General features: G+C 38.1%; 1 protein-coding gene across 1 annotated transcript; it reads right to left on the bottom strand.

The window, feature by feature from the left end:
* DNAAF10 (dynein axonemal assembly factor 10) lies at positions 1 to 27,642 on the bottom strand. The gene is made up of 8 exons (XM_043917617.1): positions 27,340 to 27,642; positions 16,182 to 16,282; positions 13,708 to 13,838; positions 11,068 to 11,169; positions 8,316 to 8,431; positions 7,193 to 7,327; positions 4,014 to 4,111; positions 1 to 931 (listed from the first exon to the last, which is right to left on the bottom strand). The coding sequence occupies exons 1-8, from the start codon at positions 27,520 to 27,522 to the stop codon at positions 724 to 726; spliced, it is 1,074 nt and encodes a 357-aa protein (XP_043773552.1). The 5' UTR covers positions 27,523 to 27,642; the 3' UTR covers positions 1 to 723.
* Positions 27,643 to 27,646: the final 4 nt, after the last annotated feature.

Below are 27,646 nucleotides of genomic sequence, written 5' to 3'. Positions count from 1 at the left end.
TACAGACTTCAAAAACAAAATTTATTCACAGAATATATTAAAAAGTTTGACAAAAAACAAGACTACAAAAGCCCCACAGTCTTATACATCTCAACATCATCACAGTCAGCAACTGAAAAGTCTCCAGTATTCAACTTGTTTTTTAAGATTAAAAAAATTTAAAAAAGAAAAGTCTTTGTCAATCACAGCATTTCATTCTGAGTTAAATTGCTGAAAACTGATGACCATGTCACTTTGGTATTTCATAGAGTAATGTTCTTCATGGAGATTTACTGACACTGAAATATCTCAAAGTGTATTTACTTATGAAGGTTAATTCACAATAGTCTTACCAAGGTAAACTATTTTAAAACAAATTAAATCACTACTACAAACTTGTAAAGACTAAAATGCAAATTACAGAATATGAAACTCTGAGGACATAGAACAAATTTAAAATAATTAATTATAGAAAAGTTGCAACTTTTTATCAGAAATGGAGGGGGGAGGAACAGAGTTGGCTCTGGAGACCTTGGTACCCCATGTGCAACAGCAAACCACCACCCAGTCAGGACGCTGGTCAGGCCGTGTGACCTTTCCCAGCCAGAAAGAGGCTGGCCCAGAGGTTTGTCTGGGGCCTTTTCCCATCAGTCAAACCGCACTTTGTTCAGTGAGGGTTAGAGGATCCCAGAACGTATTCTACATTCTCTGAGTATTTGCTTTGGAGGGTTTCAAGTCCAAAGATCAAATTTTGTGGAGTTTTGTAACGATCAGTACTCTCACTGTTTGGTCAAATGAACTACAGATGCACAGACCTCTCTTATCTGGACTCCAGTCCAAACTTGAAATGGGCTGAGTAGACAACGTAACATTCTGCAGAAGGCTGACGGAACCTGCAACTCCCATCTCTACACCCTCGGAATCTTTCTTTGATCGCTGAATCGGGTATTCGCTGAAAATAAGATCAAAGTGTATGAGGAGATAAACCTTAGTATTTGTCATTTTATTCTTACACATGTGCTCCAATAGCTATTTTTATTTCTCACTTGACTACTGGAACTGATAAATACTAAGGCATCTTTCTTGGAGAAGGAAGTAAATACACACTCTGGTATTCTTGCCTGGAGAATTCCATGGACAGGGGGAGCCTGGCAGTCTATCGTCCACAGGGTTGCAAAGAGTCGGGCACGACTGTCTGACTAACACAAGACATCTTTCTAATGTTGAGTTGTATTGCAATAAGGAGACAGTATTTCAACCTCAAGCCCAAACCCCACAAATCTCATAAAAAGCCATTATTTCTACTAAAAACGTTGAAACATCATTTCTGTTCAGCATGAGTATTTTTTATTTTACTGTGAAAGCTCTAGATTGATCTAGCATCTTTAATAAAATTGATCTGGTGCTCTTAATAATCTTTTACTATAATTCTCTAGATGTGGATTGTTAAGATGCCACAAGTAACCTTCTGTCTTATAAGTAACATTTGCAGAACCTCATCTTAACACTTCCAGAAGAGACACTGACGCTGGTTTCTAAGCCCAGAGCTCCTCCAAGCTGAAGGACCTTCTATGTACCATTTCTAAGGGAAAGTGCCATTGGGAGGAGATTTTAGACCTGGACATCATTGCCTCAAAAAAGAAAACAGTGAGTTCTAGAACGTTTGATCTTCTATCAGCTAAAAATATAAAATTATAACATAAAAAGAGCTGAAGGTTAACAACTCATAAATATGATTTGGTCTAGATTTGAGAAAGTGAGAAATGAAACACCTGTCCCCCATGGAGATGTGTTCCTAGTGAAACACAGGGGTATTCCTCCAAAGGTCTTTTAAAGCCTGTTAGGTATCAACTATGACTACCCTTATTTCAAAAGTAGTAATAAAGGCCAAGACTTTCAAGAGGCATGAAGCAATTCAGAAGCAGAACAGAAACAAAGAAATGATAAGCAGATAACCGCCTATCCTTTCTTCCTCTCAGACCCTACACCTCCTTTTGATTTTTAAAAAGAATACAACATTCAGATGAACAGACATTACAGAACATTTTCCATGTCTCTTGGCAAAGCCTGCAGTTGTTTAGTATTTAAAAGATAACAAAGATCTTTTTTTTTCTTTCCCTAAATCAGTGGAAACTGATCAAGATGGCTGAGAATAGGATGTGGAGCTCACCTCTCCCCACAAACACATCAAAAACAGGAACAATTCTCACTGAAAACTAACTAGAAACTGGCACAAGGATTTCTGTACAACCAAGGCTGTGAGGAGAAACACATGGAATTGGGAAGGGAAGAAAAGAAAAGAAAAATGATCGGGTAGGACGGGCCCCTGGGAAGGGACTCAGAGGAAAAGGGGAGATACATAGGCAGACACCCGCCCTGGGGGGAGGTGATGGGAGCTACCGAGTGGGTGCCTCCAAGTCCTATGTTGGGGAGACAAGTCCCCTTGGCTGCTTGGAGGGCCACTGGGACTCACAGGAAGGCTGCAGCCTGGTCCCACCTCCCTGGCTTCTGTTCAGCAACTTGGGATCAGACCCCTACCCTAATAGGGCAGTAATGGCCACTGAACAGAGGGGAGGTCCCACCACATCCCCGGCTCCAGCCCGAGCCCCTCCATCTCCAGTCACACCCCCTACCAGAGTGACGGCTGCCAGCTGCCCGGAGGAAAGATGCAACTTGTGTCCACGTCAGATGCCGCTCGCTCACCAAAGCTAACGCGCACACGCAGTCTCCCACATAAGAACCCCCTTTAAGACTTACATAGGCACAGAGGCAGAGAAAGTTAAGCAAAACAAAACTGCACGCAATTGAAAGAGAGAAAATCTCTAAAAAAGAATAATGAAACAGAAATAAACAATTTACCAGATAAAGAATTTAAAGCACTGGTAAGAAAAATGTTAACTGAATTAGGGGAAAAAACCAGATGTACACAGTGAAAATTTTAACAAAGAACTAGAAAATATACAAAGACCATTAAGAACTCAATAGGTGGAAGAAAAAAATACTAAAAGAAACAAATAACAGACAGTGATGCTGAAGAATATATAAATGACCTAGAAAACAGGATGATAAAAATCACCCAATCAGAGGAGCAAAAAGAAAAACAAATTTTAAAAAATGAAAACAGTTTAAAAGATCTCTGGGATGACATTAAGTGTACAAATATTCTAAAGGGAGTAAGAGAAAAACAGAAAGTCACATACAAAGGACTCTCCAGAAGGCTATCAGCTCATTTTTCTGCAGAAACTTTGCAGGTTGGAAGGGAATGGCACAACACACTCAAGAGTGCTGAAAGGGAAAAATCTGCAACCCAGGATGTTTTGCCTGGAAAGATGATCATTTAGAATAAAAGGAGACATAAAACAACTTCTCAGACAAGCAGAAACTCACCAACACTAAACCTACCCTAAAAGAAATGTTAAAGGGTCTTCTCCATGTGGACAAGAAGAATCTACAGGAAAGGGGAAAGCCCACTTGGAAAGGCAAATAGGGAGTAAGAGCAGACACGCGAACGCAGTGACAAGGTTCTTCCTGGAGGCCGGGCAGCGTCTTTAAGCTCTGTTCCTGTCCTATCACAGTGACGTCGCCTGAACTTGGGCAAGTCAGTTATCAGGATCTAAAACTAAGAATTTCAGCCCCTTTCCTTTCTTCCAAAGGTTCTGTTCTGATGACCGAATAATAATATTTCACAAAAACCTTCAGTCAAAGTCTTCCTATTAAAAAAAAAAAAAAAAACTAGCAAAATCCACGATTTCAAATTTATGAAATGAAGTGTTCATGAGCTACTCTAAAGTATGGAACATACCAGTAAAAAACCTACTTGTTGTGTTAAAAGGTTTATATTGCTATTTATAAAATATATATAAGTATATTGGTAAAAAAAAAAGGTTAGAAAGTAATTCTTATGTAATACCATGAAATTTAAAATCATATCAAAGTGAACTAAGTCAGAGGAGGAAAAACAGAGAGTTCAATCGAATCCTACTTTACGCCCACAAGTCCCCTAAAACGGGCACAGTGCCCTGGGAGAGACTTACTACTTCCAGAGGTGCAGGCTGCCGGCGCCCCCCGCTGTCAGGAAGACCTCCCGGTTCTGGGGCAGGTGTCGGACCTGCCACACAGTAGATTTATGAGCCTGAACAGAACAAGAGGCACACAAGCAGTGTATAAGTTTTTAGGATAAAGAAAGACTACCCTACATAGAGAACAGACATGGTTGCCAGGGGAGAGAAGGGGTGGGATGGGAAGGACTGGTAGTTTGGAATTAGCAGATGCAAACTATTATAACTGAAATACTTTGCTGTAGAGCAGAAATTTATACAACATTGTAAATCAACTATACTTCAATAAAACAAATTAGGAAAAAAAGACTGTCCTAGAAGAGAAACCTGTAAAAAAAACAATTTTTACCTCTATCAACGACAATTTTAGTAACTTCGATCATTTCAGTCACTGTTACAAAAGTAATTATTTTCTGGCATGTCTCTCTTTTTAAGCTTTCTTATTTATTTTTAAATTAAAAAAATTTTTTTGGGGCTATACTGCATGGCTTGTGGGATCTTAGTTCCCCAACCAGGGATTGAACCTGGGCCCTGGGCAGTGAAAGTACCAAGTCCCCTGGCACTTCTCTTTATAATGGCTACAGAGATTTATAAGGGCCCAACAGAAATTAGGAAAAGAATCACTTTTCTTGTTTTATAAAGCAAAGTTCTGCTGAACTTAAAAAAAAAAACTTATCAGATTAAAAGTCTTAACATTTAGCTTCATAGTGTCATACAAATTATGCAAATAGATTTTATACATTTAAATATCTCTAGCTCACTCTAAGGAGAAAAAAAACCTTAAAATACAAAAAAAGAAAAATATTTTCTAAGGAGAATAAAGGATAGACTGAACTTCTTTTTAACAACTTTACTTTTTTAGAGCAGTTTTATGTTCACAACAAAACTGACTGATAAGTACCAAGATACCAAGAATCACCATAAATAGAATGAATTTAATGTAAAGCTCCAAGTCTTATCTGTAATTTACACCACTGGACTTGTCTAGTCTTCAAAACAAGGGTCAGGAGGACTTACAGACAGTGTTTATGGTTATAACAAGCCCGGTCCTTTATCAGTCATATTAAAGATAGAAATAGCAACTGGATGAATGTTAACAGCTTGTAAATCAATCCTTATAGTGCTACATTCACTGTGTGGAACTTGAGAGAGGGAGGGGGGAGGGGGAGACAGGAGGATGGGGGAGGGAGAAAAGACTTCTGCTTCGTAGAAGTAGTGAGACCAGAGAACTTGATTTAAGCCACACATAAGACATCTGCATTTCAGTTAATGATCAGTCTTGACATATGATTTTAATAGCCTTTTAAGAGAATTACCATTAGCAGAGAAAAACACATATCTCAAAAGATACACTTTAAGTATGTGAGAGTCCTCAAGTGACTAGGTTCCAGCTGTTAAATCTTAATTTGTTTTGTAGCTTAAACTTCTCTTTTTCTCCTGGAAGCTGATAAAAAGCAAAAAGTAAGAGGGGAAATGACTAAAATACACCAGTCTTTTATTTGACAGATTTAGCAATTACTGGATTAACTAAATGTAACAAAAAAAATTTTTTTTGGAGACACTGTAATTTCCAGTTAAGGAGAAACGTGTTAACAATTGTATTTGGAACAATTTAGTAAGTGCTTTATGTTGCAGATGGGCTTCCCTTGTGGCTCAGCTGGTAAAGAAACCAACTGCGATGCGGGAGACCTGGGTTCGATCCCTGTGTGGGGAAGATCCCCTGGAGAAGGGAAAGGCTACCCACTCCAGTATTCTGGCCTAGAGAATTCCATGGACTGTATAGTCCATGGGGTCACAAAGAGTCAGACATGACTGAGTAACTTTTACTTCACTTATGTTGCAGATAGATACTTTATATACCCTTGAATGACAAAGGCAAAACAAAATTACAGTGGATAGCTAGTTACCTTAAGATTACAGTTCACTGAGCAGTAACAGTAATTTGTATGCAATAACAATTAGTTTAATAATATTAAGACAAAATATGAAGGTCTGAGAAGTACTACCGACTCCATGATAGAGGGAAAAGGAGCAAGGGAGTGAATTTTTATTTCCTGAGCAACTTACATAATTTAATATTATGGAAACTACAAATCTTAGACTGATTTTTCTTTTCTTTTATACTCGAGGAAGCTCAGAGTCACATTTCCAACTCATCTCTCGCAAATGATGGGATGTTTCAGCAGGAACTTTATGCCATCCCCTTACTCCAGACGGCAATTTCATTTTTTTAAACCAGTGCTTTCCACTTGTGCTGCTTCCTTCATCAATTTTTCTAATGTTGTAATACCAAATGTCTCCCTCTAAGTTACCTCAAATACTATTTGGAACAAGGCAAAGTATATCTATGAGGCTTCTCTGATGGCTCAGCAGTACAGAATCTGCCCGTAAGGCAGGAGAGGAGGGTTTGATCTCTGGGTTGGGAAGATCCCCTGGAGGAGCCCGGTGGGCTACAGTCTGTAGGGCCGCAAAGAGTTGGACACGACTGAGCACACGTGGATAAATGTTGATACATTTTTGAAAAGCATATAATTAGTATTATGTTAAGGTATATATTGGGCTTCCACGGTGGCTCAGATGGTAAACAACCTGCCTGCAATGCAGGAGGCTGGGTTTGATCCCTGGGCTGGGATACTGGCATATACCTAAAAGTATATAATTGGGTATTAATACAAATATATTTATTAGGAAACACCAGACTATGTTTTGTTAACCAAATTCTTTTTTTTTCTTAATTTTTTAAAGAAAATTCTGACAGTTGCTTTACAATGTTATGTTAGTTTCTGCTGTACAAAGTGAATCAGCCACACATAGACAGACATACTCTCTTTTTTGGATTTCCTTCCCACTTATCGTTGACTAATTTCTTAAACCAGCTAGTTTTCTTGTGATTGCTCTTAAACTACAAAATAAGAGTCACTACCAACGAAGGCCTTTATTATGAATATAATCAAGAAATATGAAACTGACAAACTTTGGGAAAAGTATTCTTTGCACAGAAAAACTTATCAAGATCCTACAAGAATATATTAAAAATAGCTCCCTTCATGCAAAAAACCTGGAAGGAACTTGGTGACTCATTCTATTTATCAGTCTAAAGCAAGCTATTAATATGAACATTCTCCTTCATAGAAAGGTATTTCCCTCCTCTTTACCTTTTCTGAAACAGAAGCAAAACCTTTGGTTGGATGCTGTGTTCTCATGTCAAAAACATGAAACTTTCCTTCCAGAGATGTAGCTACTAACTTATTCATACTTATGTCTTTTCTGTCAAACTCCAAGCTACACACCTGAAAATAGAGAATATTTATGAGTGATGCTCCAATGATTATATCCAAGAGTTTCTTTCAAACCAAGTAAAACAACTTTCACATTATTGGCTCATGTGAAAGCACTTAAAAAACAATCATTTTATCTTTTGAATCTGTATACCAAATACTTGTAACTAGAAAATTTTCTTCTCGGTTAGTAAGGTCCCATAATCATCTAAAGCACTGAGGTACATTTGGAAAGCCATAATTTAACATTTTACCATTATTACATAATGATTTTATAAAGTTAAGTCAAGGCTGACTAGAGGAAACAGGAAGGAACCACATTCTTCACTAAAGATGTACAACCCAGGAACCAAAAACCTGCAAGTACCTGGGAGTCAATTACATCTCGGGCTTCCTGATATTACCAGCTCACATTAACATCACACTGCGTAGCCCACAGGCATCCAGAGATGGGCTGTAGGGGCGGTGACCCACCAGGTACTGTCACACCACACCTGGGTGTGTGTTCTCCTTCTGCAGAGAGAGTCCCTGATTTTTTTTTTTTTTTTTGTAGTTTTGTTATTTTATTTTTGTGGTAACTTTACAGCATTTTAAGGTTATATATGTTTAAACATCTCCCTGAAAAGGGCTGACTTATAATGAACTAAACGTGACTGTATCATTCTTCTACTACAAGGTGGGAGAGAACTCCCTTTGTAAAACTATGAATCCAAATAAACGACTGTTTACAAAGCTGGCTCTGATGGTAACTAAAACATTACCAATTTCATTTTTTTGAAAAAGCAGTGTTCCGTCATTGCCACGGGTCTGATCTGAACACAAATCTAATCTGATTTTTAACCAGATCCTCAAAGGACTTCACAGACCCTAAAGGTTAAGAACCATCCATTCATAAAGGAGTTTTACTGAGACGAGTTATTAGGGGTGCTTTCCTTTTATAGTTCAGAGGTGCATGGAAAAGACATTCAGAGAAACTGCAAAGAATGCAAATGCACATTACCCCATTTTTTATATTTGTCTCCCACCGTAAGGACATATTTCTGAGATCAAACAGCTTGATGTCTCCGTTGTCGTAGCCGGCACACACGACACGTTCCTCTTGATTATAAGCGTTGCCTGGAAATCAGGACATGACATTTCAGATCTTTTTAAATGCTGATTTGAAGGCTGCTTAAAAAAACTTATGGACATCTGAAACTAACATAACATTGTAATCAACTATACTCCAATAAAAATAAAAAACAAAACAAAACAGAAAAATAACCTTACAAAACTACACAGGTCACTTGCACCAAATCAGGTGAAGAAGTCACATTGGGTAGAATCTCATTTTACTAATCCTATAGGACACCAGGATTATTAATTTAGTGTCTGATATTGTTTATCAAAAAAGCTCTTTACTGAGATTCTGTGCTCAAGAGATATATGAAAGTGTTTACTGGATTTTAAATTGAAAACAAATATTCTTTCTATACTCTATTTGTAAAGACTAATAATTCAAGCATAGCAGGATTTGGTAGAATAAATACAGTTACACTTCCATTGCTTTCTTTGAATGCAAATGGAAACTACTGTAAACTTACTTATTTTGCAAAATGTTGTTCTGGTGTTATCTTATCAGATGCTCACAGTTGAAGTAAATCTACAACCTGCAGTTGAATTCATCTTGCTCACATCCAGGAATTTTTTGGATTACTCCCTTTTCTTATAAACTCCAGCCCTGCATTTCCATTGGAGGGTTCACTGAGATGACATGACAGCAGCTGAAACTCATGATGTCTAAAACTGATGTCATCGTCTTCCTTTAAAAACTATTACATACTCTGTGGAACTTTTTCAATTAACATCATTCACTTCATAGTCAACCTCAAAATTCAGTTACCTTGGACATAATCCTTTCCCTTGTTCCTCATGTCCAAAAAAATTGCTAAACTGTATTTATTTTGCCACATTGTTATCTTCTGAATTTACTCCTCTGTTCCATTCTCACTGCTTCTTAAACCTACATATTTCCTGGAATACTGCAAAGAGCTTCAGAACTCACATTTCCTCTGCCACTCAGCTCTCCTGCCTACACGACCACAGTGTAAAGCTAAAGCTCTGATCATATCTCATCCTTGCAAAAGCCTTCAAAGGTTTACCGCTACCTCCAGACCATCTAAACACCTCTGGCTGTGGCCATGCGCCATCTTTAAGGCTATTCCTACCTCCATTCCTTCTACATACTCTTCTTCCAATACTTGAAATCTCCTCCCAATTTCAGTGTTTCAAATCCTACATATCCTTGGACTGAGGTCAATATGTTCTTTTGGCTCCCTTGGGATTCCTTCTGTATTGATCCATGCCTCTGTGACCTATTATCACTCTGACCTTGTATGAGTGATACAATTAATGTAAATAGCACTTTTTATTAAAATTACCAGCTTCTTGAAGTTAAAATAAGAGTCTGCTTCAGATAAATGTCCTTTCTTTAAATTTAATGTCCTATATTTAAAACTGCACTTACATCCCTTAGAACAATGATTAAAAAGCCTTTAATGGACCCAAAGTTAATTATTTTTTAATTATTACATAAATTTTATATGACGATTCTAAACACTAATTCTGAAATTTCTTCCCAAGTGTGCATGTTTTTGGTTTATATTGTTATTTATACACACATACATAGTAATTATAACATATACACATAGAAACCTCCCAATTTCAGTGGTAATTTAGTTTTAAAATGGGAAATTTAAAACTTTCCTCTGATGAAGCAACAATCCAATTTAAAACTAACATAAAAAGCTAGACAGGCCACATACATTGTTAAATCTCATTTTTAATGTCTGTTAATCTACACCAATTATACTAAGAAAAAGGGGAAAGAAAATAATGGTTTAAAACTAAATATGGACAGATCACCAGCCCAGGTTGGATGCATGAGACAAGTGCTCGGGCCTGGTGCACTGGGAAGACCCAGAGGGATCGGGTAGAGAGGGAGGTGGGAAGGGGGATCGGGATGGGGAATACATGTAAATCCATGGCTGATTCATGTCAATGTATGATAAAAACCACTACAATATTGTAAAGTAATTAGCCTCCAACTAAAAAAAAAAAAAAAACTAAATATGGCTCTTATCTTTATTATTAATAACAAAAATAATTGTAATTTTGGTGCTCAGTGAAAGATACAAGGGCAAACATCAATATTCACTTTAAGTATATTAATAGAGGAACATGATTATAAAATTTTTAAGATACAATTTTGTAATAGTATAATTAGTTTTAGAAAATACACACACACTGTGTAGCATACAATGTAAGCTTGGTCAGGTTACCATCTAAGGCTCTACTTAATTTCACTAATGGCATGTGGTTCTAAACTAGGTCAATATTACCAAGTTAAACAGAAATAAATAATAATAGTCCGTATTTTTGAACAGTTGATATCTAAGCACAATTCTAAGCATTTTACGTGTATTAACTCTGAATTCTCATAACAATACTATTAGGTAAATTCTATCATGACTTCCATTTTATAAATGAAGCAAGCAAAAATCAGAGAAGCCTGATAACCTGCCCTGGGTCACAAAGCCAGTAAGTAGCACAGTAAGAATTCAAACCCAGGCCCAATCACCATGTCTATTTGCCTCGATAAATTGCCAGAATAAGGTACAGAAGAGATTCTAAACCGACCATCAGGCCTTTACTGAAGCACTGTGCTTTTTATAATCTGGTATTTCAGGTGTAAGAGTCCTTCAGCCATTTACCAAATGCCACAGTCCAACAGTCTCTCTTGTTTTCTCCTTGTACAGGTTCCATATTAGCAACAGGATCATCTTTCTGCCTTGGGTCCCACACCTTTACAGTTCCTGACATTAAAAAAAAAGGAGTTGGCAAAATTCAATAGTGAATGATGGCATTTCTTTCTGCATTCTCTTCACATGGCTTCCTATGCACATGGAGATATTATTGATGTTACAATATCTGAGAAATAGTCACGTTTTTCTGACTTGTTATTGGGCAAGTTGTACTTAATATAAGAGATATATAACCCACATGTTATACCACCTGACTTGATTTCCAACTAGTAGATACACAACAAAGCCAACAAGTGTTCTTAAGTCATCAACAAGGTAGGACTGACAAGGCAAACACAAATGTTATATAATTTAAACCATGCCTTACTTTCTTGATTTAAGCCCAAAACAAATGTACTATTTATTTAGAATAAAGCAAGTGTCATTTTAATGTTTTCTCCTTAGTACCCATATAATCATTGGCATTTTTCTTATACATATAAATAAACTAATTTTTATATCTATGATTTCATATATGAGGCTTTAGAATACCATTTCATATACAATTCAGTTTCATTTCCCCATGGCAGTAAAGAAGAGAGAAGAAGTTAATAAAAGTAACCAGTAATTCTTCTCAATTTAATTTTAACTCCCTCATTTTAATGTAAATTATGGGAAAACTAACTAGGGTCACTGATTTTGAGAAACACAAAGACATGTAATAAAATGGTTATAAGGCAAGTACCCAAGTGAGATCAGAAAAAAGGTAAAAAAAATCCTTGAAAAGGATTACAAATGCAGGAAAAGGGGAGATATTTCACTAGATTTATGGCCAAGGATAAAGCTGGTCATTATAAAGGCTGCTTCAAGGAAAAATAAATTTCCTATAAATGTGACAAGTTATTATCATTTCTCTATGGACTTCCTTGGTGGCTCTGTGGTAAAGAATCTGTCTGCCAATGCAGGAGACACAGGTTCAATCCCTGGGTTGGGAAGATCCCCTGGAACAGGAAATGGCAACCCACTCCAGTATTCTTGCCTGAAAAATCCCATGGACTGAGGAGCCTGGAGGGCTACAGTCCATGGGGGTCACAAAGAGTTGGACATGCCTGAGCACGCATGTTATACATGACAGAACTCATAAAAATTGGTAACATTAAGTTTGTAATAGTTAAATGAACAAACAACATAAACAGAAAATCTGCAAAGCAAAATTAACTAAAAACCAAATACAGAGAGACGTTAATGCAAGTCAGGACTGGATAGCATTTTTATCTCTAAAATTAGGGGGAAAAAGGAATCAATGCTGGTGGGCAGACTGGCAGTCTACCTCATCTACCATAGTTGATATGGTAAATAGGTACTCTGGGAAGTTTGACAAGTTTCTTAAGTGATAAAATATGATTATTCCAAAAGAGTTACATACGTGATGATACTCATTTCATTGTCATTCTCCCAAAACAACAATTAAAACCTTAATGCAAATTGAATGTTCATTAACAGGGACACGGCTAAGGAACTGTAATACATTCATAGGATGGAATATTATAAAGCATCAAAATGATAATTATGAAGACCACACCAAAACAGCAATGTCATATGACAAAACATTAACTATAAAAAGATTAAGATACAAAATTGAGGGAATTGGGAATTCCCTGGCGGTCCAATGGTTAGCACCCCCTACTTCCACTACTAAAGACACAGGTTCAATTTCTAGTCCGGACACTGAGATTCCGTATGCCCTGGTGAAGCGACAAAAAACAAAAAGACTAAGAAAGAACAAAACTAAATCATGTTAACCCTGATAATACAGTGTTAATAAATTGTATCTTAGACTAGAAAGGAAAACCAACCTGATATTTATGCTAGTGTGATAGACTGTAATTTTTCCTTCTATAGTCCATACTGCTTCTATGATTGGAAAAAATATTTGATTTTTTCTAAAACACAGCTGCTCTTGAGAAACTGTTAGAAAATTAAATTCCACTTTTCTGTGAAAATAATTTCTTCATGGTCTTGAGCATTAAAAAAAACTAGCCAAACTAATAAAGGTACTGATCACTTAGGTCCCCCTTCTGCAGCAACAAAAATTCTGACTGTTAAATTCATAACAGCTCAGGACCCCAAAAGGCCTGTCGCTTGTTAGTCACTGCAGGGGAAAAGCAGAGTTGGAGCTCCGGAAGCTTCCTGCAAAGCTCAGCGGAAAGACCACAGACTGCAGTGTTCAACCAGCTGTCAATACGACAATTTTCACAAGTACTAATTCTGCTTTTTAAAAAAAGAAAATGAAAAGCTGCCACCCACAGTATATCGTCAGCTACCTCAAAAATTTCTAGAGACTTTTTAAATCCTCAAGGTTCAGAGGAAACTATGGTTGTTAATAGTTGAACTAGCTCAAGACTAAAATAGTAAGTGCTATGCCTCTATCTCAAAATCTCCCGAAAGCCTGAGACAATTGAGGGATACACAATCAAACTTGCCCATTAAAAAAAATAGAGAGTTAGGATTTAGGGGGTCAAGGATTAAGGAAGACTTCCACATAGAATATACTGCTGCACAGAGATTTAATTTAAAAAAAATTAATGTACACAGAATATTCTGACTTACCATCTCGGCTGCCAGTCACAATTTCAGGGGCCCCTTCCCCAATTCCAAGTCCACCAACACCATCTATAGTATTTATAATTTCTTTATGGCCCTTTACAGAGTACACCGGGACCTCTGGAGCTTCCAAATTCCTGAACGACAGAACACAGCTTCTTACTTACACAAACCCCAAACGTTTAGTTCACTACTCAAATCTAAGAATGCAGGCCATATTGAGATTTTTGATTAAAAAAAAAAGAGGGTTTTTCAATTAAGGTAATTTATACATTTACTTCCAAATTTTCCTCTATATTTTAGCTTCTTTCAAGGCCTCCGTGAGAGTTGTCATCATTCAACTTGGAATTCTAACTCCTGAGCCCACTTTACTCAATGGTCCTCAAAGACGATTGATCCAGGACCTCTGCACATGAATCCACCAGGGATGTTTCTAAAAAAATACAGATTCATAGGCTCCTGCCCAGACATAGTGAACAAGTATCTCTAGGGTGGGGCCCCAAACCTGTTGACTCTCTAGTACATGGAGGCTGATAATACTGCTTTAAATACAGAGTAAATTCAAAGAGATTTAGAATGTTTCCAAAGTGGGCCTTGGTAGTTTGATCTTGAGATCTTTTGAGAGATAAAACATGAGTAGCATTTGCTTTGTATGCATTTCTCCCTTAATATTATTTTCTGAGTTCCACACTATTTTCATCTAGTTACATTCTCAGTTTGTCGTCATGCTGACCACAATAGATATTACAGGCAAACTAGCTCAAGTCTCTAATTCTAGGTTAGTTAAGTGAAGGGAAGACTGGAAAGCACCTCTTCTATGTGTCTGAACCTATGACTGGGTGAGTGGCTCAAATAGGTTATGCTAATACACCCTTCTCTTGTCTCTCTCCATTCCACACCCCTCCTTCTGCTTTTGTATTGGAGCCTCTATCCACATTTCTTTTCAGCAAGTCAGTTTTCAAAAATTACTTGTACTTTTTCTTTTTAATGAACTTAGTTCTTCATGACATGTAATCTCAACTTACTACTAGGCCTAGAATTATCAGTAAAATCTTGCAAATAAAATTTGAGAAGTTCACCTGATTCAGAGGTGATGTTTACCTTTGTGGCATTAATTGTGAAAGCGTCAAGAGACTAAAGAGGACTGAGGTTCTGTTTAAAAGAACTGGTTTACTCTTTTCATAGACTTTGAAACATCAGTTCTTTTAACATGAAATTATGACTTACCAATGAAAATAAAGCAGTAATACCTATACTAGGAAGCTCTGTTAGGAAGACAGTCAACTGTTAGATTTGTTGCACACTTTTGTGCTGAAAATGTATCTATTTTAAAAAATAACACTCAGATTGGTCTCTCTCAAGTTCTTTGAAAGTATATGACACAGCAGGTAAAAATTAATGCATTCTGCATTCTAGTAAACGCCAACTTAAGTGCATGTGTGCTCAATCGCTCAGTTGTGTCTGACTCTTTGCAACCCTGTGGACTGTAGCCTGCCAGGCTCCTCTGTCCGTGGAATTTTCCAGGCAAGAAAACTGGAGGGGGTTGCCATTTCCTACTCTAGGGAATCTTTCCGACCCAGGGATCGAACCTGCATCTCTTGCATCTCCTGCATTGGCAGGCAGATTCTTTACCACTGCTCCACCTGGGAAGCCTGCTAATTATTAAGAAGTTAAAGCAAATGGAATTAAAATAGCTTCATTCTATGTTATATTATGATCCTAAGACAAATAAATATGCCAAAGTAATTCAGTTACAAAATAGCAGATTCTAAATTAGAATCAAAAAAGATCACAAGGTAGGGAAGACAGTTCCTCTAGAACATTATTGTATATTTTACATGATTAAGAGATAGTCTTAAAAAGGTTTTACAGAGGAATTTCAATTCATTCAACTCTAAATATGAGGAAATAACTCTAAATAAAACATGAAAATTAAAAGCATTTGGTACTATTGAGATTTTGCTTATTCAAAACAGGTTTGTCTTGAGTTACTCAACAGATGTGTTCCTAAAAAGTTGTGCTCAGATGTAAGTTAAAGCATAAAAAGAAAAAAGTTTAATGAACTGGGAGTTCTATGTTAAAAAAATTAAAACATACAAAAATATATTATTGTGTAACGCCAAATATCTTCTTAAAATGTAAACATCTAATTTTTCAGTGTTATACATGAGCATTGTTATATACTGTATCCTTCATGGTGGAGGGAACAGCCCTTTATTACAAATATGGGTGCTAAATGCTAGCACTAAACAGCCTGTGTGGAAATAAATATTAATGTTATTTGAAAAAGCTAAAGAAAAATGTTAGTATTTTAAAATAGATTTGAAATGTGAAATCTAAAAATATACATTAAAAAGTAATTGCAATATTCTTATAAATAGTTAAAATTTAACAAAAGCATCTTAAAATTCTTTCAGTGGAAGCATAACACAACTATCAAAGAAATTGCTTATGTCTTCACACTGACGAAATAATCTTACCATATATGAAGGTTTCCAGCAAAATCTCCAGTGGCCAGATATCTCTGCTGTAAAGATGTTGCGCCAAATGTTCCACATTTAATGGGTTTGGCCTTTTCAATCTTGACAGAAGGGAGGGAGAAAGGATAAGTCATTTAGGTAAGCACCTATTTGTAATCCATATTCACGGCTCTATATGGGAATTAAATAAGGCACACAATTTAAAAAAGCAATTAAAATGTTTTCTGATAAAAAATTACCATGCTTTTCCTTTAGTAATTTTTGTATAGTCTAAAAGTACAGGCGGGCTTCCCTGGTGGCTTAGCTGATAAAGAATCTGCCTGCAATGCAGCCATGAAATTAAAAGCAGCTTGCTCCTTGGAAGAAAAGCTATGACCAACCTAGACAGCATATTAAAAAGCAGAGACATTACTTTGCCAACAAAGGTCCGTCTAGTCAAACCTGTGGTTTTTCCAGTAGTCATGTATGGATGTGAGGGTTGGACTATAAAGAAAGCTGAACGCCAAACTGATGCATTTGAACTGTGGTGGTGAAGAAGACTCTCCAGAGTCCCTTGGACTGCAAGGAGATTCAACCAGTCCATCCTAAAGATCAGTCTTGAATATCCATTGGAAGGAATGATGTAGACGCTGAAGCTCCAGTACTCTGGCCACTTGATGTGAAGAACTGACTCATTGGAAAAGATTCTGATGCTGGGAAAGATTGAAGTCAGGAGGAGAAGGGGATGACAAGAGGATGAGATGGTTGGATGGCATCGCTGACTCTATGGACATGAGTTTGAGCAAGCTCCAGAAGTTGCTGATGGACAGGGAAGCCTGGCGTGCTGCAGTCCATGGGGTTGCAAAGAGTCGGACACGACTAAGTGACGGAACTGAACTGAACTGAACAGTACAGGCAGACCTTGGGAGATCTGGCAAGTTCGGTTCTAGACCACCAAAATAAAGCAAACATTTGCAATAAACTGAGTCAGATGAATTTTTGTTTCTCAGTGAATGTAAAAGTTATGTTTAAACTATCCTGTAGCCTATTAAGCATGCAAATCATTATGTCTAAAAGACAATGTACATACTTTAATTAAAAAATATATTATTGCCAAAAAATTGCTAACTGCTTTGATCATCCATGAAAAGAAACTCCTTATCCACTACTGTTTTCTCATGAGGCCGGCAATTCAGTCACATCTTCAGGCTCCATTTCTAATTCTAGTTTTCTTGCTGTGTCCACCACAACTTCAGTTACTTCCTCCACTGAAGTCCTGAACCCCTCAGGTCATCCATGAGGTCTGGGTCAACTTCTTCCAAACTCCTATCCACGTTGATATTTTGACCTCCTTCCATGAATCACCAACGTTTTTAATGGCATCTAGAATGGTGAATCCTTTCCAGAAAGTTTTCAATTTACTTTGTCCAGATCCATCAGAGGAATCACTTTCTTTGGCAGCTGTAGCCTTAAGAAATGTATTTCTTAAATAACAAGACTTGAAAGTTGACATTACTCCTTGATCCATGGGCTGCAGAATGGATGCTGTGCTAGCAAGCATGAAATCAGTGTGAATCATATGGGTTCATCTTCATCAGAGCTCTTGGGTGAGCAGGTATATTGTCAGTGAGCAGCAATATTTTGAAAGGCCTTTTCTTCCTGAGTAGTAGCTCTCAACAGTGGACCTAAAATATTCAACAGCTTGCTGTAAAACAGATGTGCTGTTATCAAAACTTTATTGTCCCATTTATAGAACACAGCCAGAATACTCAGCATAACTCTTAAAGGAATCAGCATTTTCAGAATGGTCAATATGCATTGGTTTAAAATTAAAGTCACCAGCTGTATTAGCCCCTAACAAGAAAGTCACCCTGTCCTTTGACTTGAGGCATTGGCTTCTCCTCTCTCGCTATGCAAGTCCTAGATGGCATCTTCTTCCAATAGAAGGCTGTTTCATCTACACCAAAAATCTGTTGTTCAGTGGAGCCTCCTTCATGAATTATCTTAGTAGATCTTCTGCATAACTAACTTGCTGCAGCTTCTGCAGCACCTGCTGCTTCATCTTATACTTTTATGTTAAGGAGACAGCTTCTTTCCTTAAACCATATGAACCAACCTCTGCTAACTTCCAGCTTTTCTTCTGCTGCTCCCTCGCCTCTCTCAGCCTTCAAAGAACTGAAGAGTTAGGGCCTTTGCTCTGGACTAAACTAGGCTTTGTCTTAAGGCAATGTTGTGGCTGATTTATTCAGGCCACTAAAACTAAAACTCTATATCAGTAATAAAGCTGTTTCACTTATCATTCCTGTGTTCCCTGGAGTAGAACTTTTCATTTCTTCCAAGAACTTTCACTTTGCATTCACACCTTGGCTACTATATGACGCAAGATGCCTAACTTTTGGCCCATCTAGGCTTTCAACATGCCTTCCTCACTAAACATAAACATTCTTGGTTTTTTATTTATAGTGAGAGACCTGTGACTCTTCCTTAGAGGCCACTGTAGGGCTAATTTCAATACTGTTGTGTCTCATGGAACAAGAAGCCCTGAGGAGAGGAAGAGGGTTGGAGAAAGGTCAGCAAGTGAAGCAGTCAGAACACAGACAACATTTACTGATTAAGTCTGCAGTTTTGTCAGGGTGTGGTTGATGGCATCCCAAAACAATCACATTATCATCATCAAAGGTCACTGATCAAAGGTCACCAAAACAAATATATTACAAGAATTACCAAAATATGATCCAGAGACACAAAGCAGGCAAGTGCTGGTGGAAAAACAGTGCTGACAGACTCGGTCAGCACAGAGTTACCAAAATCCTTCAATCTGTCAAAGATTCAGTCTCTGCGAATTCAATAAAGAGAAGTACAGTAAAAGGAGGTATGCTTGTATGTTAAATGAGTGAGTTTTCCCTTTCTTCTCATCTCGCTAATAAGACATTAAAATGCTGACACCTCTAATATCTCCACTGGTTTGCAAATATGCAGATTTCAGCATTTAATGTGGTATTCTTCTTTAAAAGCCTCTAAAGAAAAAGGATATACTGAAGATATTACTCTTCCAAAAAAAAAAAGAAAAACCACTTATGTGTCTTGTATAGTTTTCCCTGCAGAATCCTATAAACTGAGAATGATTCTCTCTGAGACCGTTTCAGTGCAAAGAGGTGTGTATACCTGTGTGCACCAAAGGCACAGCTGTTAGCATGGATTAGCCAATGTTTTGATATTTCTTTAATTTAAAAGACTGTTGGGAATTCCATGGAAGTCTAGTGATTAGGACTCCGAGCCTTCACTGCCAAAGCCCTGGGTTCAATCCCTGCTTGGGGAACTAAAATTCCACAGCCACTTGGCCAAATAAATAAACATAAATAAAAATAAAAGACTATTGTTCTAAGTTTATATATAACAGTTGATCCTTGAACAGCACAGGAGTTAATCCACAGGTAACTTATAGTCAGCTCTCTATATCCAAGATTCCTCTGCATCCGTGGATTCAACCAAGCATGGGCCATGTAGTAATGTAGTATTAACTCTTGAGAAAATACCCAGGTATAAGTGACCCATGCAGTTCAAACCCATGCTATACAAAAGTAATTGTAGTCACATCAGTAAAATAGCCATATGCAAACTCCACCCACGCATGTCACTGAAGTCCATCTTGGAGTCTACATGTCCAGCTGCCTTGGCCCCCGGAAACTCTAGAGGACGTGGAACTGAGGTTCTATGGGGTCACAAACAGTTGGATACAACTGAGTGTCTGAGTGCACACACATATATACACACATCCACATATCACACTCTAGCTGCAGAATAGCACCTTCCATTTACTGTCAGCTCAGCAGGACAAAACTATTTCTCTCATTTAGTCTCTTGCAATCTTTAACTTTTTTCTTTTTTGAATTTTTTACTGCAGTTGATTTACCATGTTATGTTTACTTACTCATTTTTAATTTTTGGCCATACCCTGCAGCATGTGGTATCCCAGTTCCCAGACCAGGGATCAAACCCGCACCCGCTGCATTGGAAGGCAGAGTCTTAACCATGTGACTGCCAGGGAAGTTCCCTTTTTTTTTTCCTTTTATTTTTAACAAAAATAGTACATGTTCCCTATAAAGATGCAAACAAAACCAAAGACCTGAAGGGTGAAAAGTAAGTTTCCCTTTGACACTTCCCAGAAGTAATCCCCATTGTCTTAGACCCTTTGCTACCTATTTACAACTACATATAGATTTGGTTTAATAGAGAGCATCATAATATCAATATATTGTCCACTGACTTGATTTTTTTCACTTAGAGATATATCTGGATGAATTTTTTTCCCTCTACAGAGTTCCCCAGTTTCTAGGGCACTTCCCCTGTAATCTTTGAGTTGCTGGGTCAATCTTCAACCCTACCACTAGGGTTGGCCTATTTCATGTACTTTGTGAAAGCAATTTTCCTACCACTTTCAATGTTTGGTTGGGGATTTCCACATAGGATACATGTAGCAATTTTCAAAGAAGAAAATAAAATTCACATAACACAAACTATAACTGAACTTCTCTTTCATGATTCAAAAGAAATCATCATACTCCCTGGGGCTTTGGAAACTCCCAGCCTGCTGAGCTTTCTGCCTGGGATCTGGATGAACTAGCAGTCAGCAGGTAGCCTGGCCTAAAATAAAGCTGGGACTCTTTGGAACTGTCCAGGACCTTTTGATTAAATTTTGTTTATTCAGACACCTGCAATAACATGGTGGTAAAAGACTGTACTGATGAGACTAGAACACAGAATGTTAATTTTTTCTCCTTTTTAACACACTGGTGATCTGAGATAGCATCAGTTATATTTGATATCAGAAAACTGATATTCATCTATTTCAGCTATTTTTCCAATTTTATGGAAAACATATCTTACAATGGGACACCATGGAGGATCACAATTTTGTCAATTTAATAAAGCAGTTTCCAATTCCACATCATTTACATCCTCCCCACCATCCCCTTCTCCCAAATAAAATACCTGAAACAATATGTTAATACTGACATAGCTAATCACTCAATTAACTAATTAATCATTGTAGCGAATCACTTAATCACACTATTAGAACACAATTCCTATAGCTAAACTAATTCAGACTTCCAACTTGGACCAACTGAAGAAACAGCTCCCCACTCCTTCCTCCCATTTGTCTCACGCAGGGCCTGGGTCCCCTTCAGGTCCAGGTCACTGCTAATGATTCCCTCAGTCTAAGGCAGAAGATATGAACAGACCTCTCAGGTAAGAAACAGGTGGGCCCTGAGGGACAGGAATATGCTTCCAGGGACTTGGGTATTAAGAACTACAGGAGGCCTTGCACCATATATTGATGAAACTCTCTGGGAAAATTCTTCCCCAAATCGCCTTGGGAAGATTGGTCACCCACCGTCTTCTCTTCCACCAGTTAAAGATTCTGCTTCCCATAATTCCACTGCTTTCCCCAGGAGTCTCTGACGGGGTCTCGCTTCCTCCTAGGTCATGGAAGAGAAAATTGCTGACTCCTACTTTTCAGTTCCTGTAGGAAGCACACACTTCCAAGTGTTTACTGCTACTAATAAAAAAACTGGGAAGCCAAAGTTTTCCTCTATTATGGCTTTACCTAACTTTTGCCTTTAGACCGTGTGGAATAGAGAAACCAGAAAACTGCAACCACTGACCTTCCAGAGCCAACATAAATTCACAGATACACAGATAGATACACACACACACACACACACACACACACACACAGAGCTAATGGATATTTTTTCTCAGGTTTAAGTTTTCTTCAATAATTTTTTTAGTTTGTCTGCTAGGAAATACTAGCTAATAAACAACAATAAGAAAACCTTGAAATCAGCATTAAAATTTTTATGCATGGTTACTTCCTGTGATGCAAATATCAAAGTATATATAATATATATACTCAAGAGTGTATGTATTTTTTTCTACTGGGAAAACATATCCTTGTGCAGAGGTAGAACTAATTATTACAATATTTCATGTTGTTCTAAAAACCACACCACAAAGTCCAGATGTACTGACACCTGAACACATCTGAGAATTCCGACCTTAGGAGAAAACAACCTGAGAACTACTCTAATATTAGTACATGGTGGGGCCTATACTCGATAATTTAACGTGTGTCATTGCAGGGATTCTAAAAGAGGGGTTTACTGCAAATAATGAATGGAATGAGATAAAAATGTATCTACACTTAGAGGCATAGGCCCACAGGAGTGGCACCAAGGCTTGTGGCATATAAATGTACAAAGCCCTTTGAAGGCTGAACATGCTGGTCTCTCCGACCTCATTTCTGGCTTCTCTCCTTTCACACTCCAGCCACACCTGCGGCTGCATTTTTGTTCTTCAGACTCACCAGTCAAGCTGCCTCAGGGTATTTGCATTTGCTGTTCCCACAGCCTGGACTGGTCTTCCCCCACATCATCATGTCTTCTACCAACTCCGATTTCAGCTTAAATGTCAACGCCTCTAAGAGATCCTCCCCACCCCTCCAATCTTAAGTGAAACCCCCAAATCCCAATCACTTGCCCTGTTTAATCTTCTTTCACTTATCAACAAAATTCTTTTATTCACTCAATTATCTATTTCCTCCCTTCCTAGAATGAATACCACAGGAACGGGGGCCCTCAGCAACTTGTTCAACACCTAATTGGTGTTCAACATTTGTTAAATGAAAGTATAAATGAACATGGCTTAACTTCTCAGTCCCAGTGCTGGAGAGAGGGAAACCACTGCTGGAGGTCATGTTCCCTTTTCTCCCGTCATATTTTCACCTGACAGACCATGGTTTTCGGTGTCACTTTATATGTAATAATAAAAACAGCATCCATATATGGAATACCAATGCATCAGATAACTGTTCTAGATGTCCTTCTGTACTAGTCCATCCCTTCTAACACATGCCACTGCAAACTGTTTGGAACACCCCTTTCCAGATGACAAGCAGGTTCAAAAGATGAAGAAACTCGCCCAAGGTTCCTACAGTCAGGTGGATTCCAAGCTCTTTCTCCTACCATAGGCTGTCTCCAGGACTATATGTAAATCAGTTAAATAAACATTTCCTATGTAGCCCCCATTCTGTAAACTCGAGCCCTTAGAAGTCCCAAAGAAATGCTCCAATCCTGAACTAGATTGGGGAGGTAAGTAACGCCTGACTTAAACCTACTTTCAGATTTGTGCCCTTCGGTTTTTACCTTCACTTTATGTCTTTATAAAATGTAAACATGATATTTATGCTTCCTGTTATTTTTTTATCCTTGTATCCTTTTATCAAAGGATAGCCATATATTCTTATATCAAAGATTTAACTAGTGGTCTGTTGCAAATGATGTTTTAAGAATCAAATTAAAGATCAAGAATCAAAGTAAACTCAAAATACAGAAACATATTGAAAAATAAACTCAAATGTATAAACATCTTGTTATCTGCACAGCAGGGAGGGCTGCGCTTTGCTCAGAAAGGCTGAGCTAGGTTGGCAAGTGGACTTAAAAAAGCAGAAATGTTTGCTCTTTCCTTAGACGTTCATGGAAATGATAACATCAGCTAAATTAAGAAAGGACATTGGAGTAAAGTTAATTTTTCTTTTTAATAGTTCATAAAACGGACCCCTCCTTGTCCCTGCTAAATGTTTTACCTTTGGAAAAGAAAAGATGAAAAGAATTCAGAGGACACTTAAGTTTTCCTGCTAGAAAACTGGTTTAAAAAAATGGAGATCTATTTTGCAAAATGTGGTCCACAAAGTAAATTAGAATATATTAACTTTTGCTATGATACTGAAAATGACCGTTGATGACAGACATATTTGACCCCCAATTGTTGGTTCTCTTTGCTCTAATAAGTTAACGTGATTAAGGAAGCCCATGATCGATAATTCCCAGCAGAGCTATTTTTGTTCTATCTGTGGGTGGATCTAGTACAGCTTGTCAGTATTTCCTCCTCCACATCCTGGCACTACTTAATTAACATTAAAAGGTTTAGTCAACCAAATGTTAACAAGCAGTGAATTCAGTGGCACAAGGGCTAAGAAAGCAGAACTTTATTAGATTATCACTAATTTTTAAAGTGTAAACATCCCCGACTGTAGCACTTTTCAGGGCCACCCCTAGTCCTTTGGGCCAAGTAGGGAGGGTTGGGGGGCGGGGGTGGAAGGCGCCCTCTACAGGCTGATGGAAGTCTCACACAAGAGGGGAAAAGCTGGAGAGAGATGGATTTCAGCCTTCCCTTGAACCCTTGGCCAGAAACCTGTGTGCAGTTTAACAAACTACTCAGTTGTATACGAAGACCCTGCCTTCATCCGCTATCTATCTGATTAGTAATAAGAAGGCACCAGCAAAGACCCATTTTCTTCCTTCCTTTTTATCCTGCACCCATGGACTCTGGAGCACAAGGCTTGAGGTAGTTCTCTAGGGATAAAATCAAGTTTCCTAATATTTTATGTTTCCTAACTTTTTAACCAATAATTCAACTAGCACAATGATAGCTAGAAACTAACTTTGCTCTAGAAGAGGGAAAAAGAGGGGAAATAAAGGAAAATGCATTTGGGAAGCCCCAAAGGTACCTAAGTGGCTCAGTAGTAAAGAACCCGCCTGCCAATGCAGGAGACTCAGGTTCGATCCCTGGGTGAGGAAGACCCCCTGGAGGAGGAAATAGCATTCCACTCTGGTATTTTTGCTTGGGAAACCCCATGGACAGAAGGAGCCTGGCAGGCTGCAGTTCATGGAGTTGCAAAAGATACAACTTTGGGACTAAACAATGAAGATAGTCAACCCTACTTACTCATTATAATCATCTGGTGGAAGTTTAAAAAATACTGATGCTGGGACTCTAGAGTCTAGAGGCAAGAAAGAGTCCCAGTGCATCAGTTTTCAGGGGTGGAACCAAGGCATGAATATTTTAAAACACGTACACACAAGTACACACAAAACAACAGTAACGATATACATTCAGATGTTCCTGGCGCACGGTAAGAGCTGAGAATCACTGGGGCTGTTCTTAACCTATGTTCTTTTCCACAGCATTATCACAGCCAAACACAATGTAAGCTCTCAAATCTGTGCATTTGTATTACCCTCACTTTAGGCAGTAGGCTGTTTAGGAGGAAGGACTCATCTTTCAAATATCTTTGATCCTTCTTTATTATAGTACCTTGAAATGATAGGTTCTCAATGGAAAATTTATGGTAGAAAAAGAAAAAAGTCAAAGGATACAGGTGAAAATATAAAAAGTGGATATTCCTAGTGTTGAGGTGGGTGACATCAATTTACTTCTTTTCCCTATCTATATTTTTGTTATATTCTATCATGAACATACATTACTTAAGTTAAAAAGCAAAATTATTAAAAAAAAATACTGCTAGAATCTTCTAGAACTCTAGAAGAAACAAAATACACTATTTCTCTTCACAGAACAAGTGTATTCATGAAATGTACACAAGTCATAAAGCCTTACCAAAAAAATGTCACTAGTATTTATTCCTGATAGTTCACCATTTTCTTTCTTCAATTTCAATGTTTCCTACGTGTTCAAACTCCTGGCCTCAATCAATTAATGATTAATAAATCAATATTTAAATGTTCCAAGTTATATCCTTTTACAGACATAAATTCACTCATTCTTTTAACACATCATTTATTGAGGAGCTGCTCCTTTTATACCACACTAAAGAACTGTCCTTACTCTCTGGAAGTTTACAATCTAATTAGAGATACATGGGACAGAAGGATATATTCCTAGCACAGATAATAAGTACCATAGGAAAGCAATAAAGAAAAGTTACTTTATGTGGGGATCAGGAGTGAGATGTCAATAGTTAAATAATCTGAACTGGATCTTAGAATAGCAACATGTGACTGGGGCTAAGTGATGAAAAACATAAGGAAAGGTAGGAAAGAAACAGCCATGTTTAGGAGCAGAGTGCCTGGCTAGCAAAGACAATCTGAACAAGAAAAGTGGCATTCATAGAAATTTAAAACGGGATGAGGCCTTACATACTTTCTAATCTAAGCTTTCCTAGAGAAAGTGTATGCATCCTTTGCCTATCAGTTGAGGCCCTAACTCCTCCAAGCAGATTCTCTCCATAGTTTTTGGTCCCTGGAGTTACAAACTTCCCTGTAATCTATGACAATGCTAACATCTGAGTATAACTGATCTTTTTTTTTTTTTTCCTAGGCAACCCAAATAAATGCATTTAAAAACTGGTAAACAGATATAAAAAGGTGAGTTAATATTGTTATTCTCCAATTCTTCCATTAGTGTAGCCTTTACAAAACTTGTAAACCTAACCTTGCCACACCCTGCTTAAAACCCTTCATTGATGTCCCATTTTTCTTACAAAAACAGGCATAAATCTTTTAAATGATCTACAGCATTTACAAGGCCTCCTCTCTAATGTTTTGTTTCAAAAGGAGATAATTTCTCTCCCTCATTGCTGAGCTGTTTCCTCTTGGAAATCTCAACTCCTAATTTGACCTAGTTTGCTTTTACTCAATGAAAATCTGGTTTTCTGGTTTTGTTTTTATTCTCATAGAACCATGTGCCTTTACATTAGAGAATTCATCTCAGTTTGTATTTTATGTATTGTTGGTTTGATTATTTAGTTGATTTTCTAACCCCTAGGAAAAAACCTCCATAATAATCGGGGACATTGTCATTTACTAGCCGGAGAATACCAGGCAATCAATGGACACTTGTTGAAAGAATAACTGTTTTGGATTGCCTCCTCCAATTACATAGCAGGCATCCTAGTGCCTGCTTTGGCTCTGCTTGTATGACCAAGTATTTTACTATCTTGTACCTATTAAAAGACTACACAAACAACTGCGCACTGCCCAGAATCGCCTCGAATTTAAATGTGAAGTCATTACGTCACCTCCAGGGACCTCGCACTGGACTGGGAGGGGGATGGGGATGACTGGCGGAAGGGACCAGCAAGGCACGAATGAATTAGCCCGATGAGAATTCAGGTCTCGAACCAAAGCGTTTACGTCCGAAGCATTCCTCAATCTGCGGTCAGCTTCGCTACTCCCGCGCAGCTTCAGCAGCGCTTTGGGGGGACTCTGGACAAAGGCTTTGGCAAAAAGGAACGCAGAACTCCCGCCCCCAAGATCCGCACTCCCCTCCACCAGCAGTCCCAGATCTTGGAACTGGGAGGTCTCGACCCGGCACCCACCTCCCGCAGCAGCTTTAGGTCCCCTTGCTGGATCTCGTACAGCTGAATGACGCCGGTGCCCCGTGCGAAGTTGCCCATGGTCACAAATTTGGCACTGCAGGGCATCCACTTACAGTCAAACACCGTGTAATTGAGACCCTTCTGGATATGCGAGATGATCTGAGGCTTCTCGAAGGCCGACATGGTTCAGCCGAGAGATTTCGCCTCCGCCAAGCGGGACTCGGCCGACAAACCCTGAGAAACTAACCTGGAAACCAGAGTCCAAACGTTAAGGCTAGTTTGTCCGTCCCGCTTGCCGTAGGCGCCC

The sequence above is a fragment of the Cervus elaphus genome, chromosome 11, assembly GCF_910594005.1.
Source record: "Cervus elaphus chromosome 11, mCerEla1.1, whole genome shotgun sequence".
Lineage (NCBI taxonomy): Eukaryota > Metazoa > Chordata > Mammalia > Artiodactyla > Cervidae > Cervus > Cervus elaphus.
The sequence above is the reverse complement of the archived record's forward strand: the minus strand, read 5'-3'. Positions and strand labels throughout refer to the sequence as shown.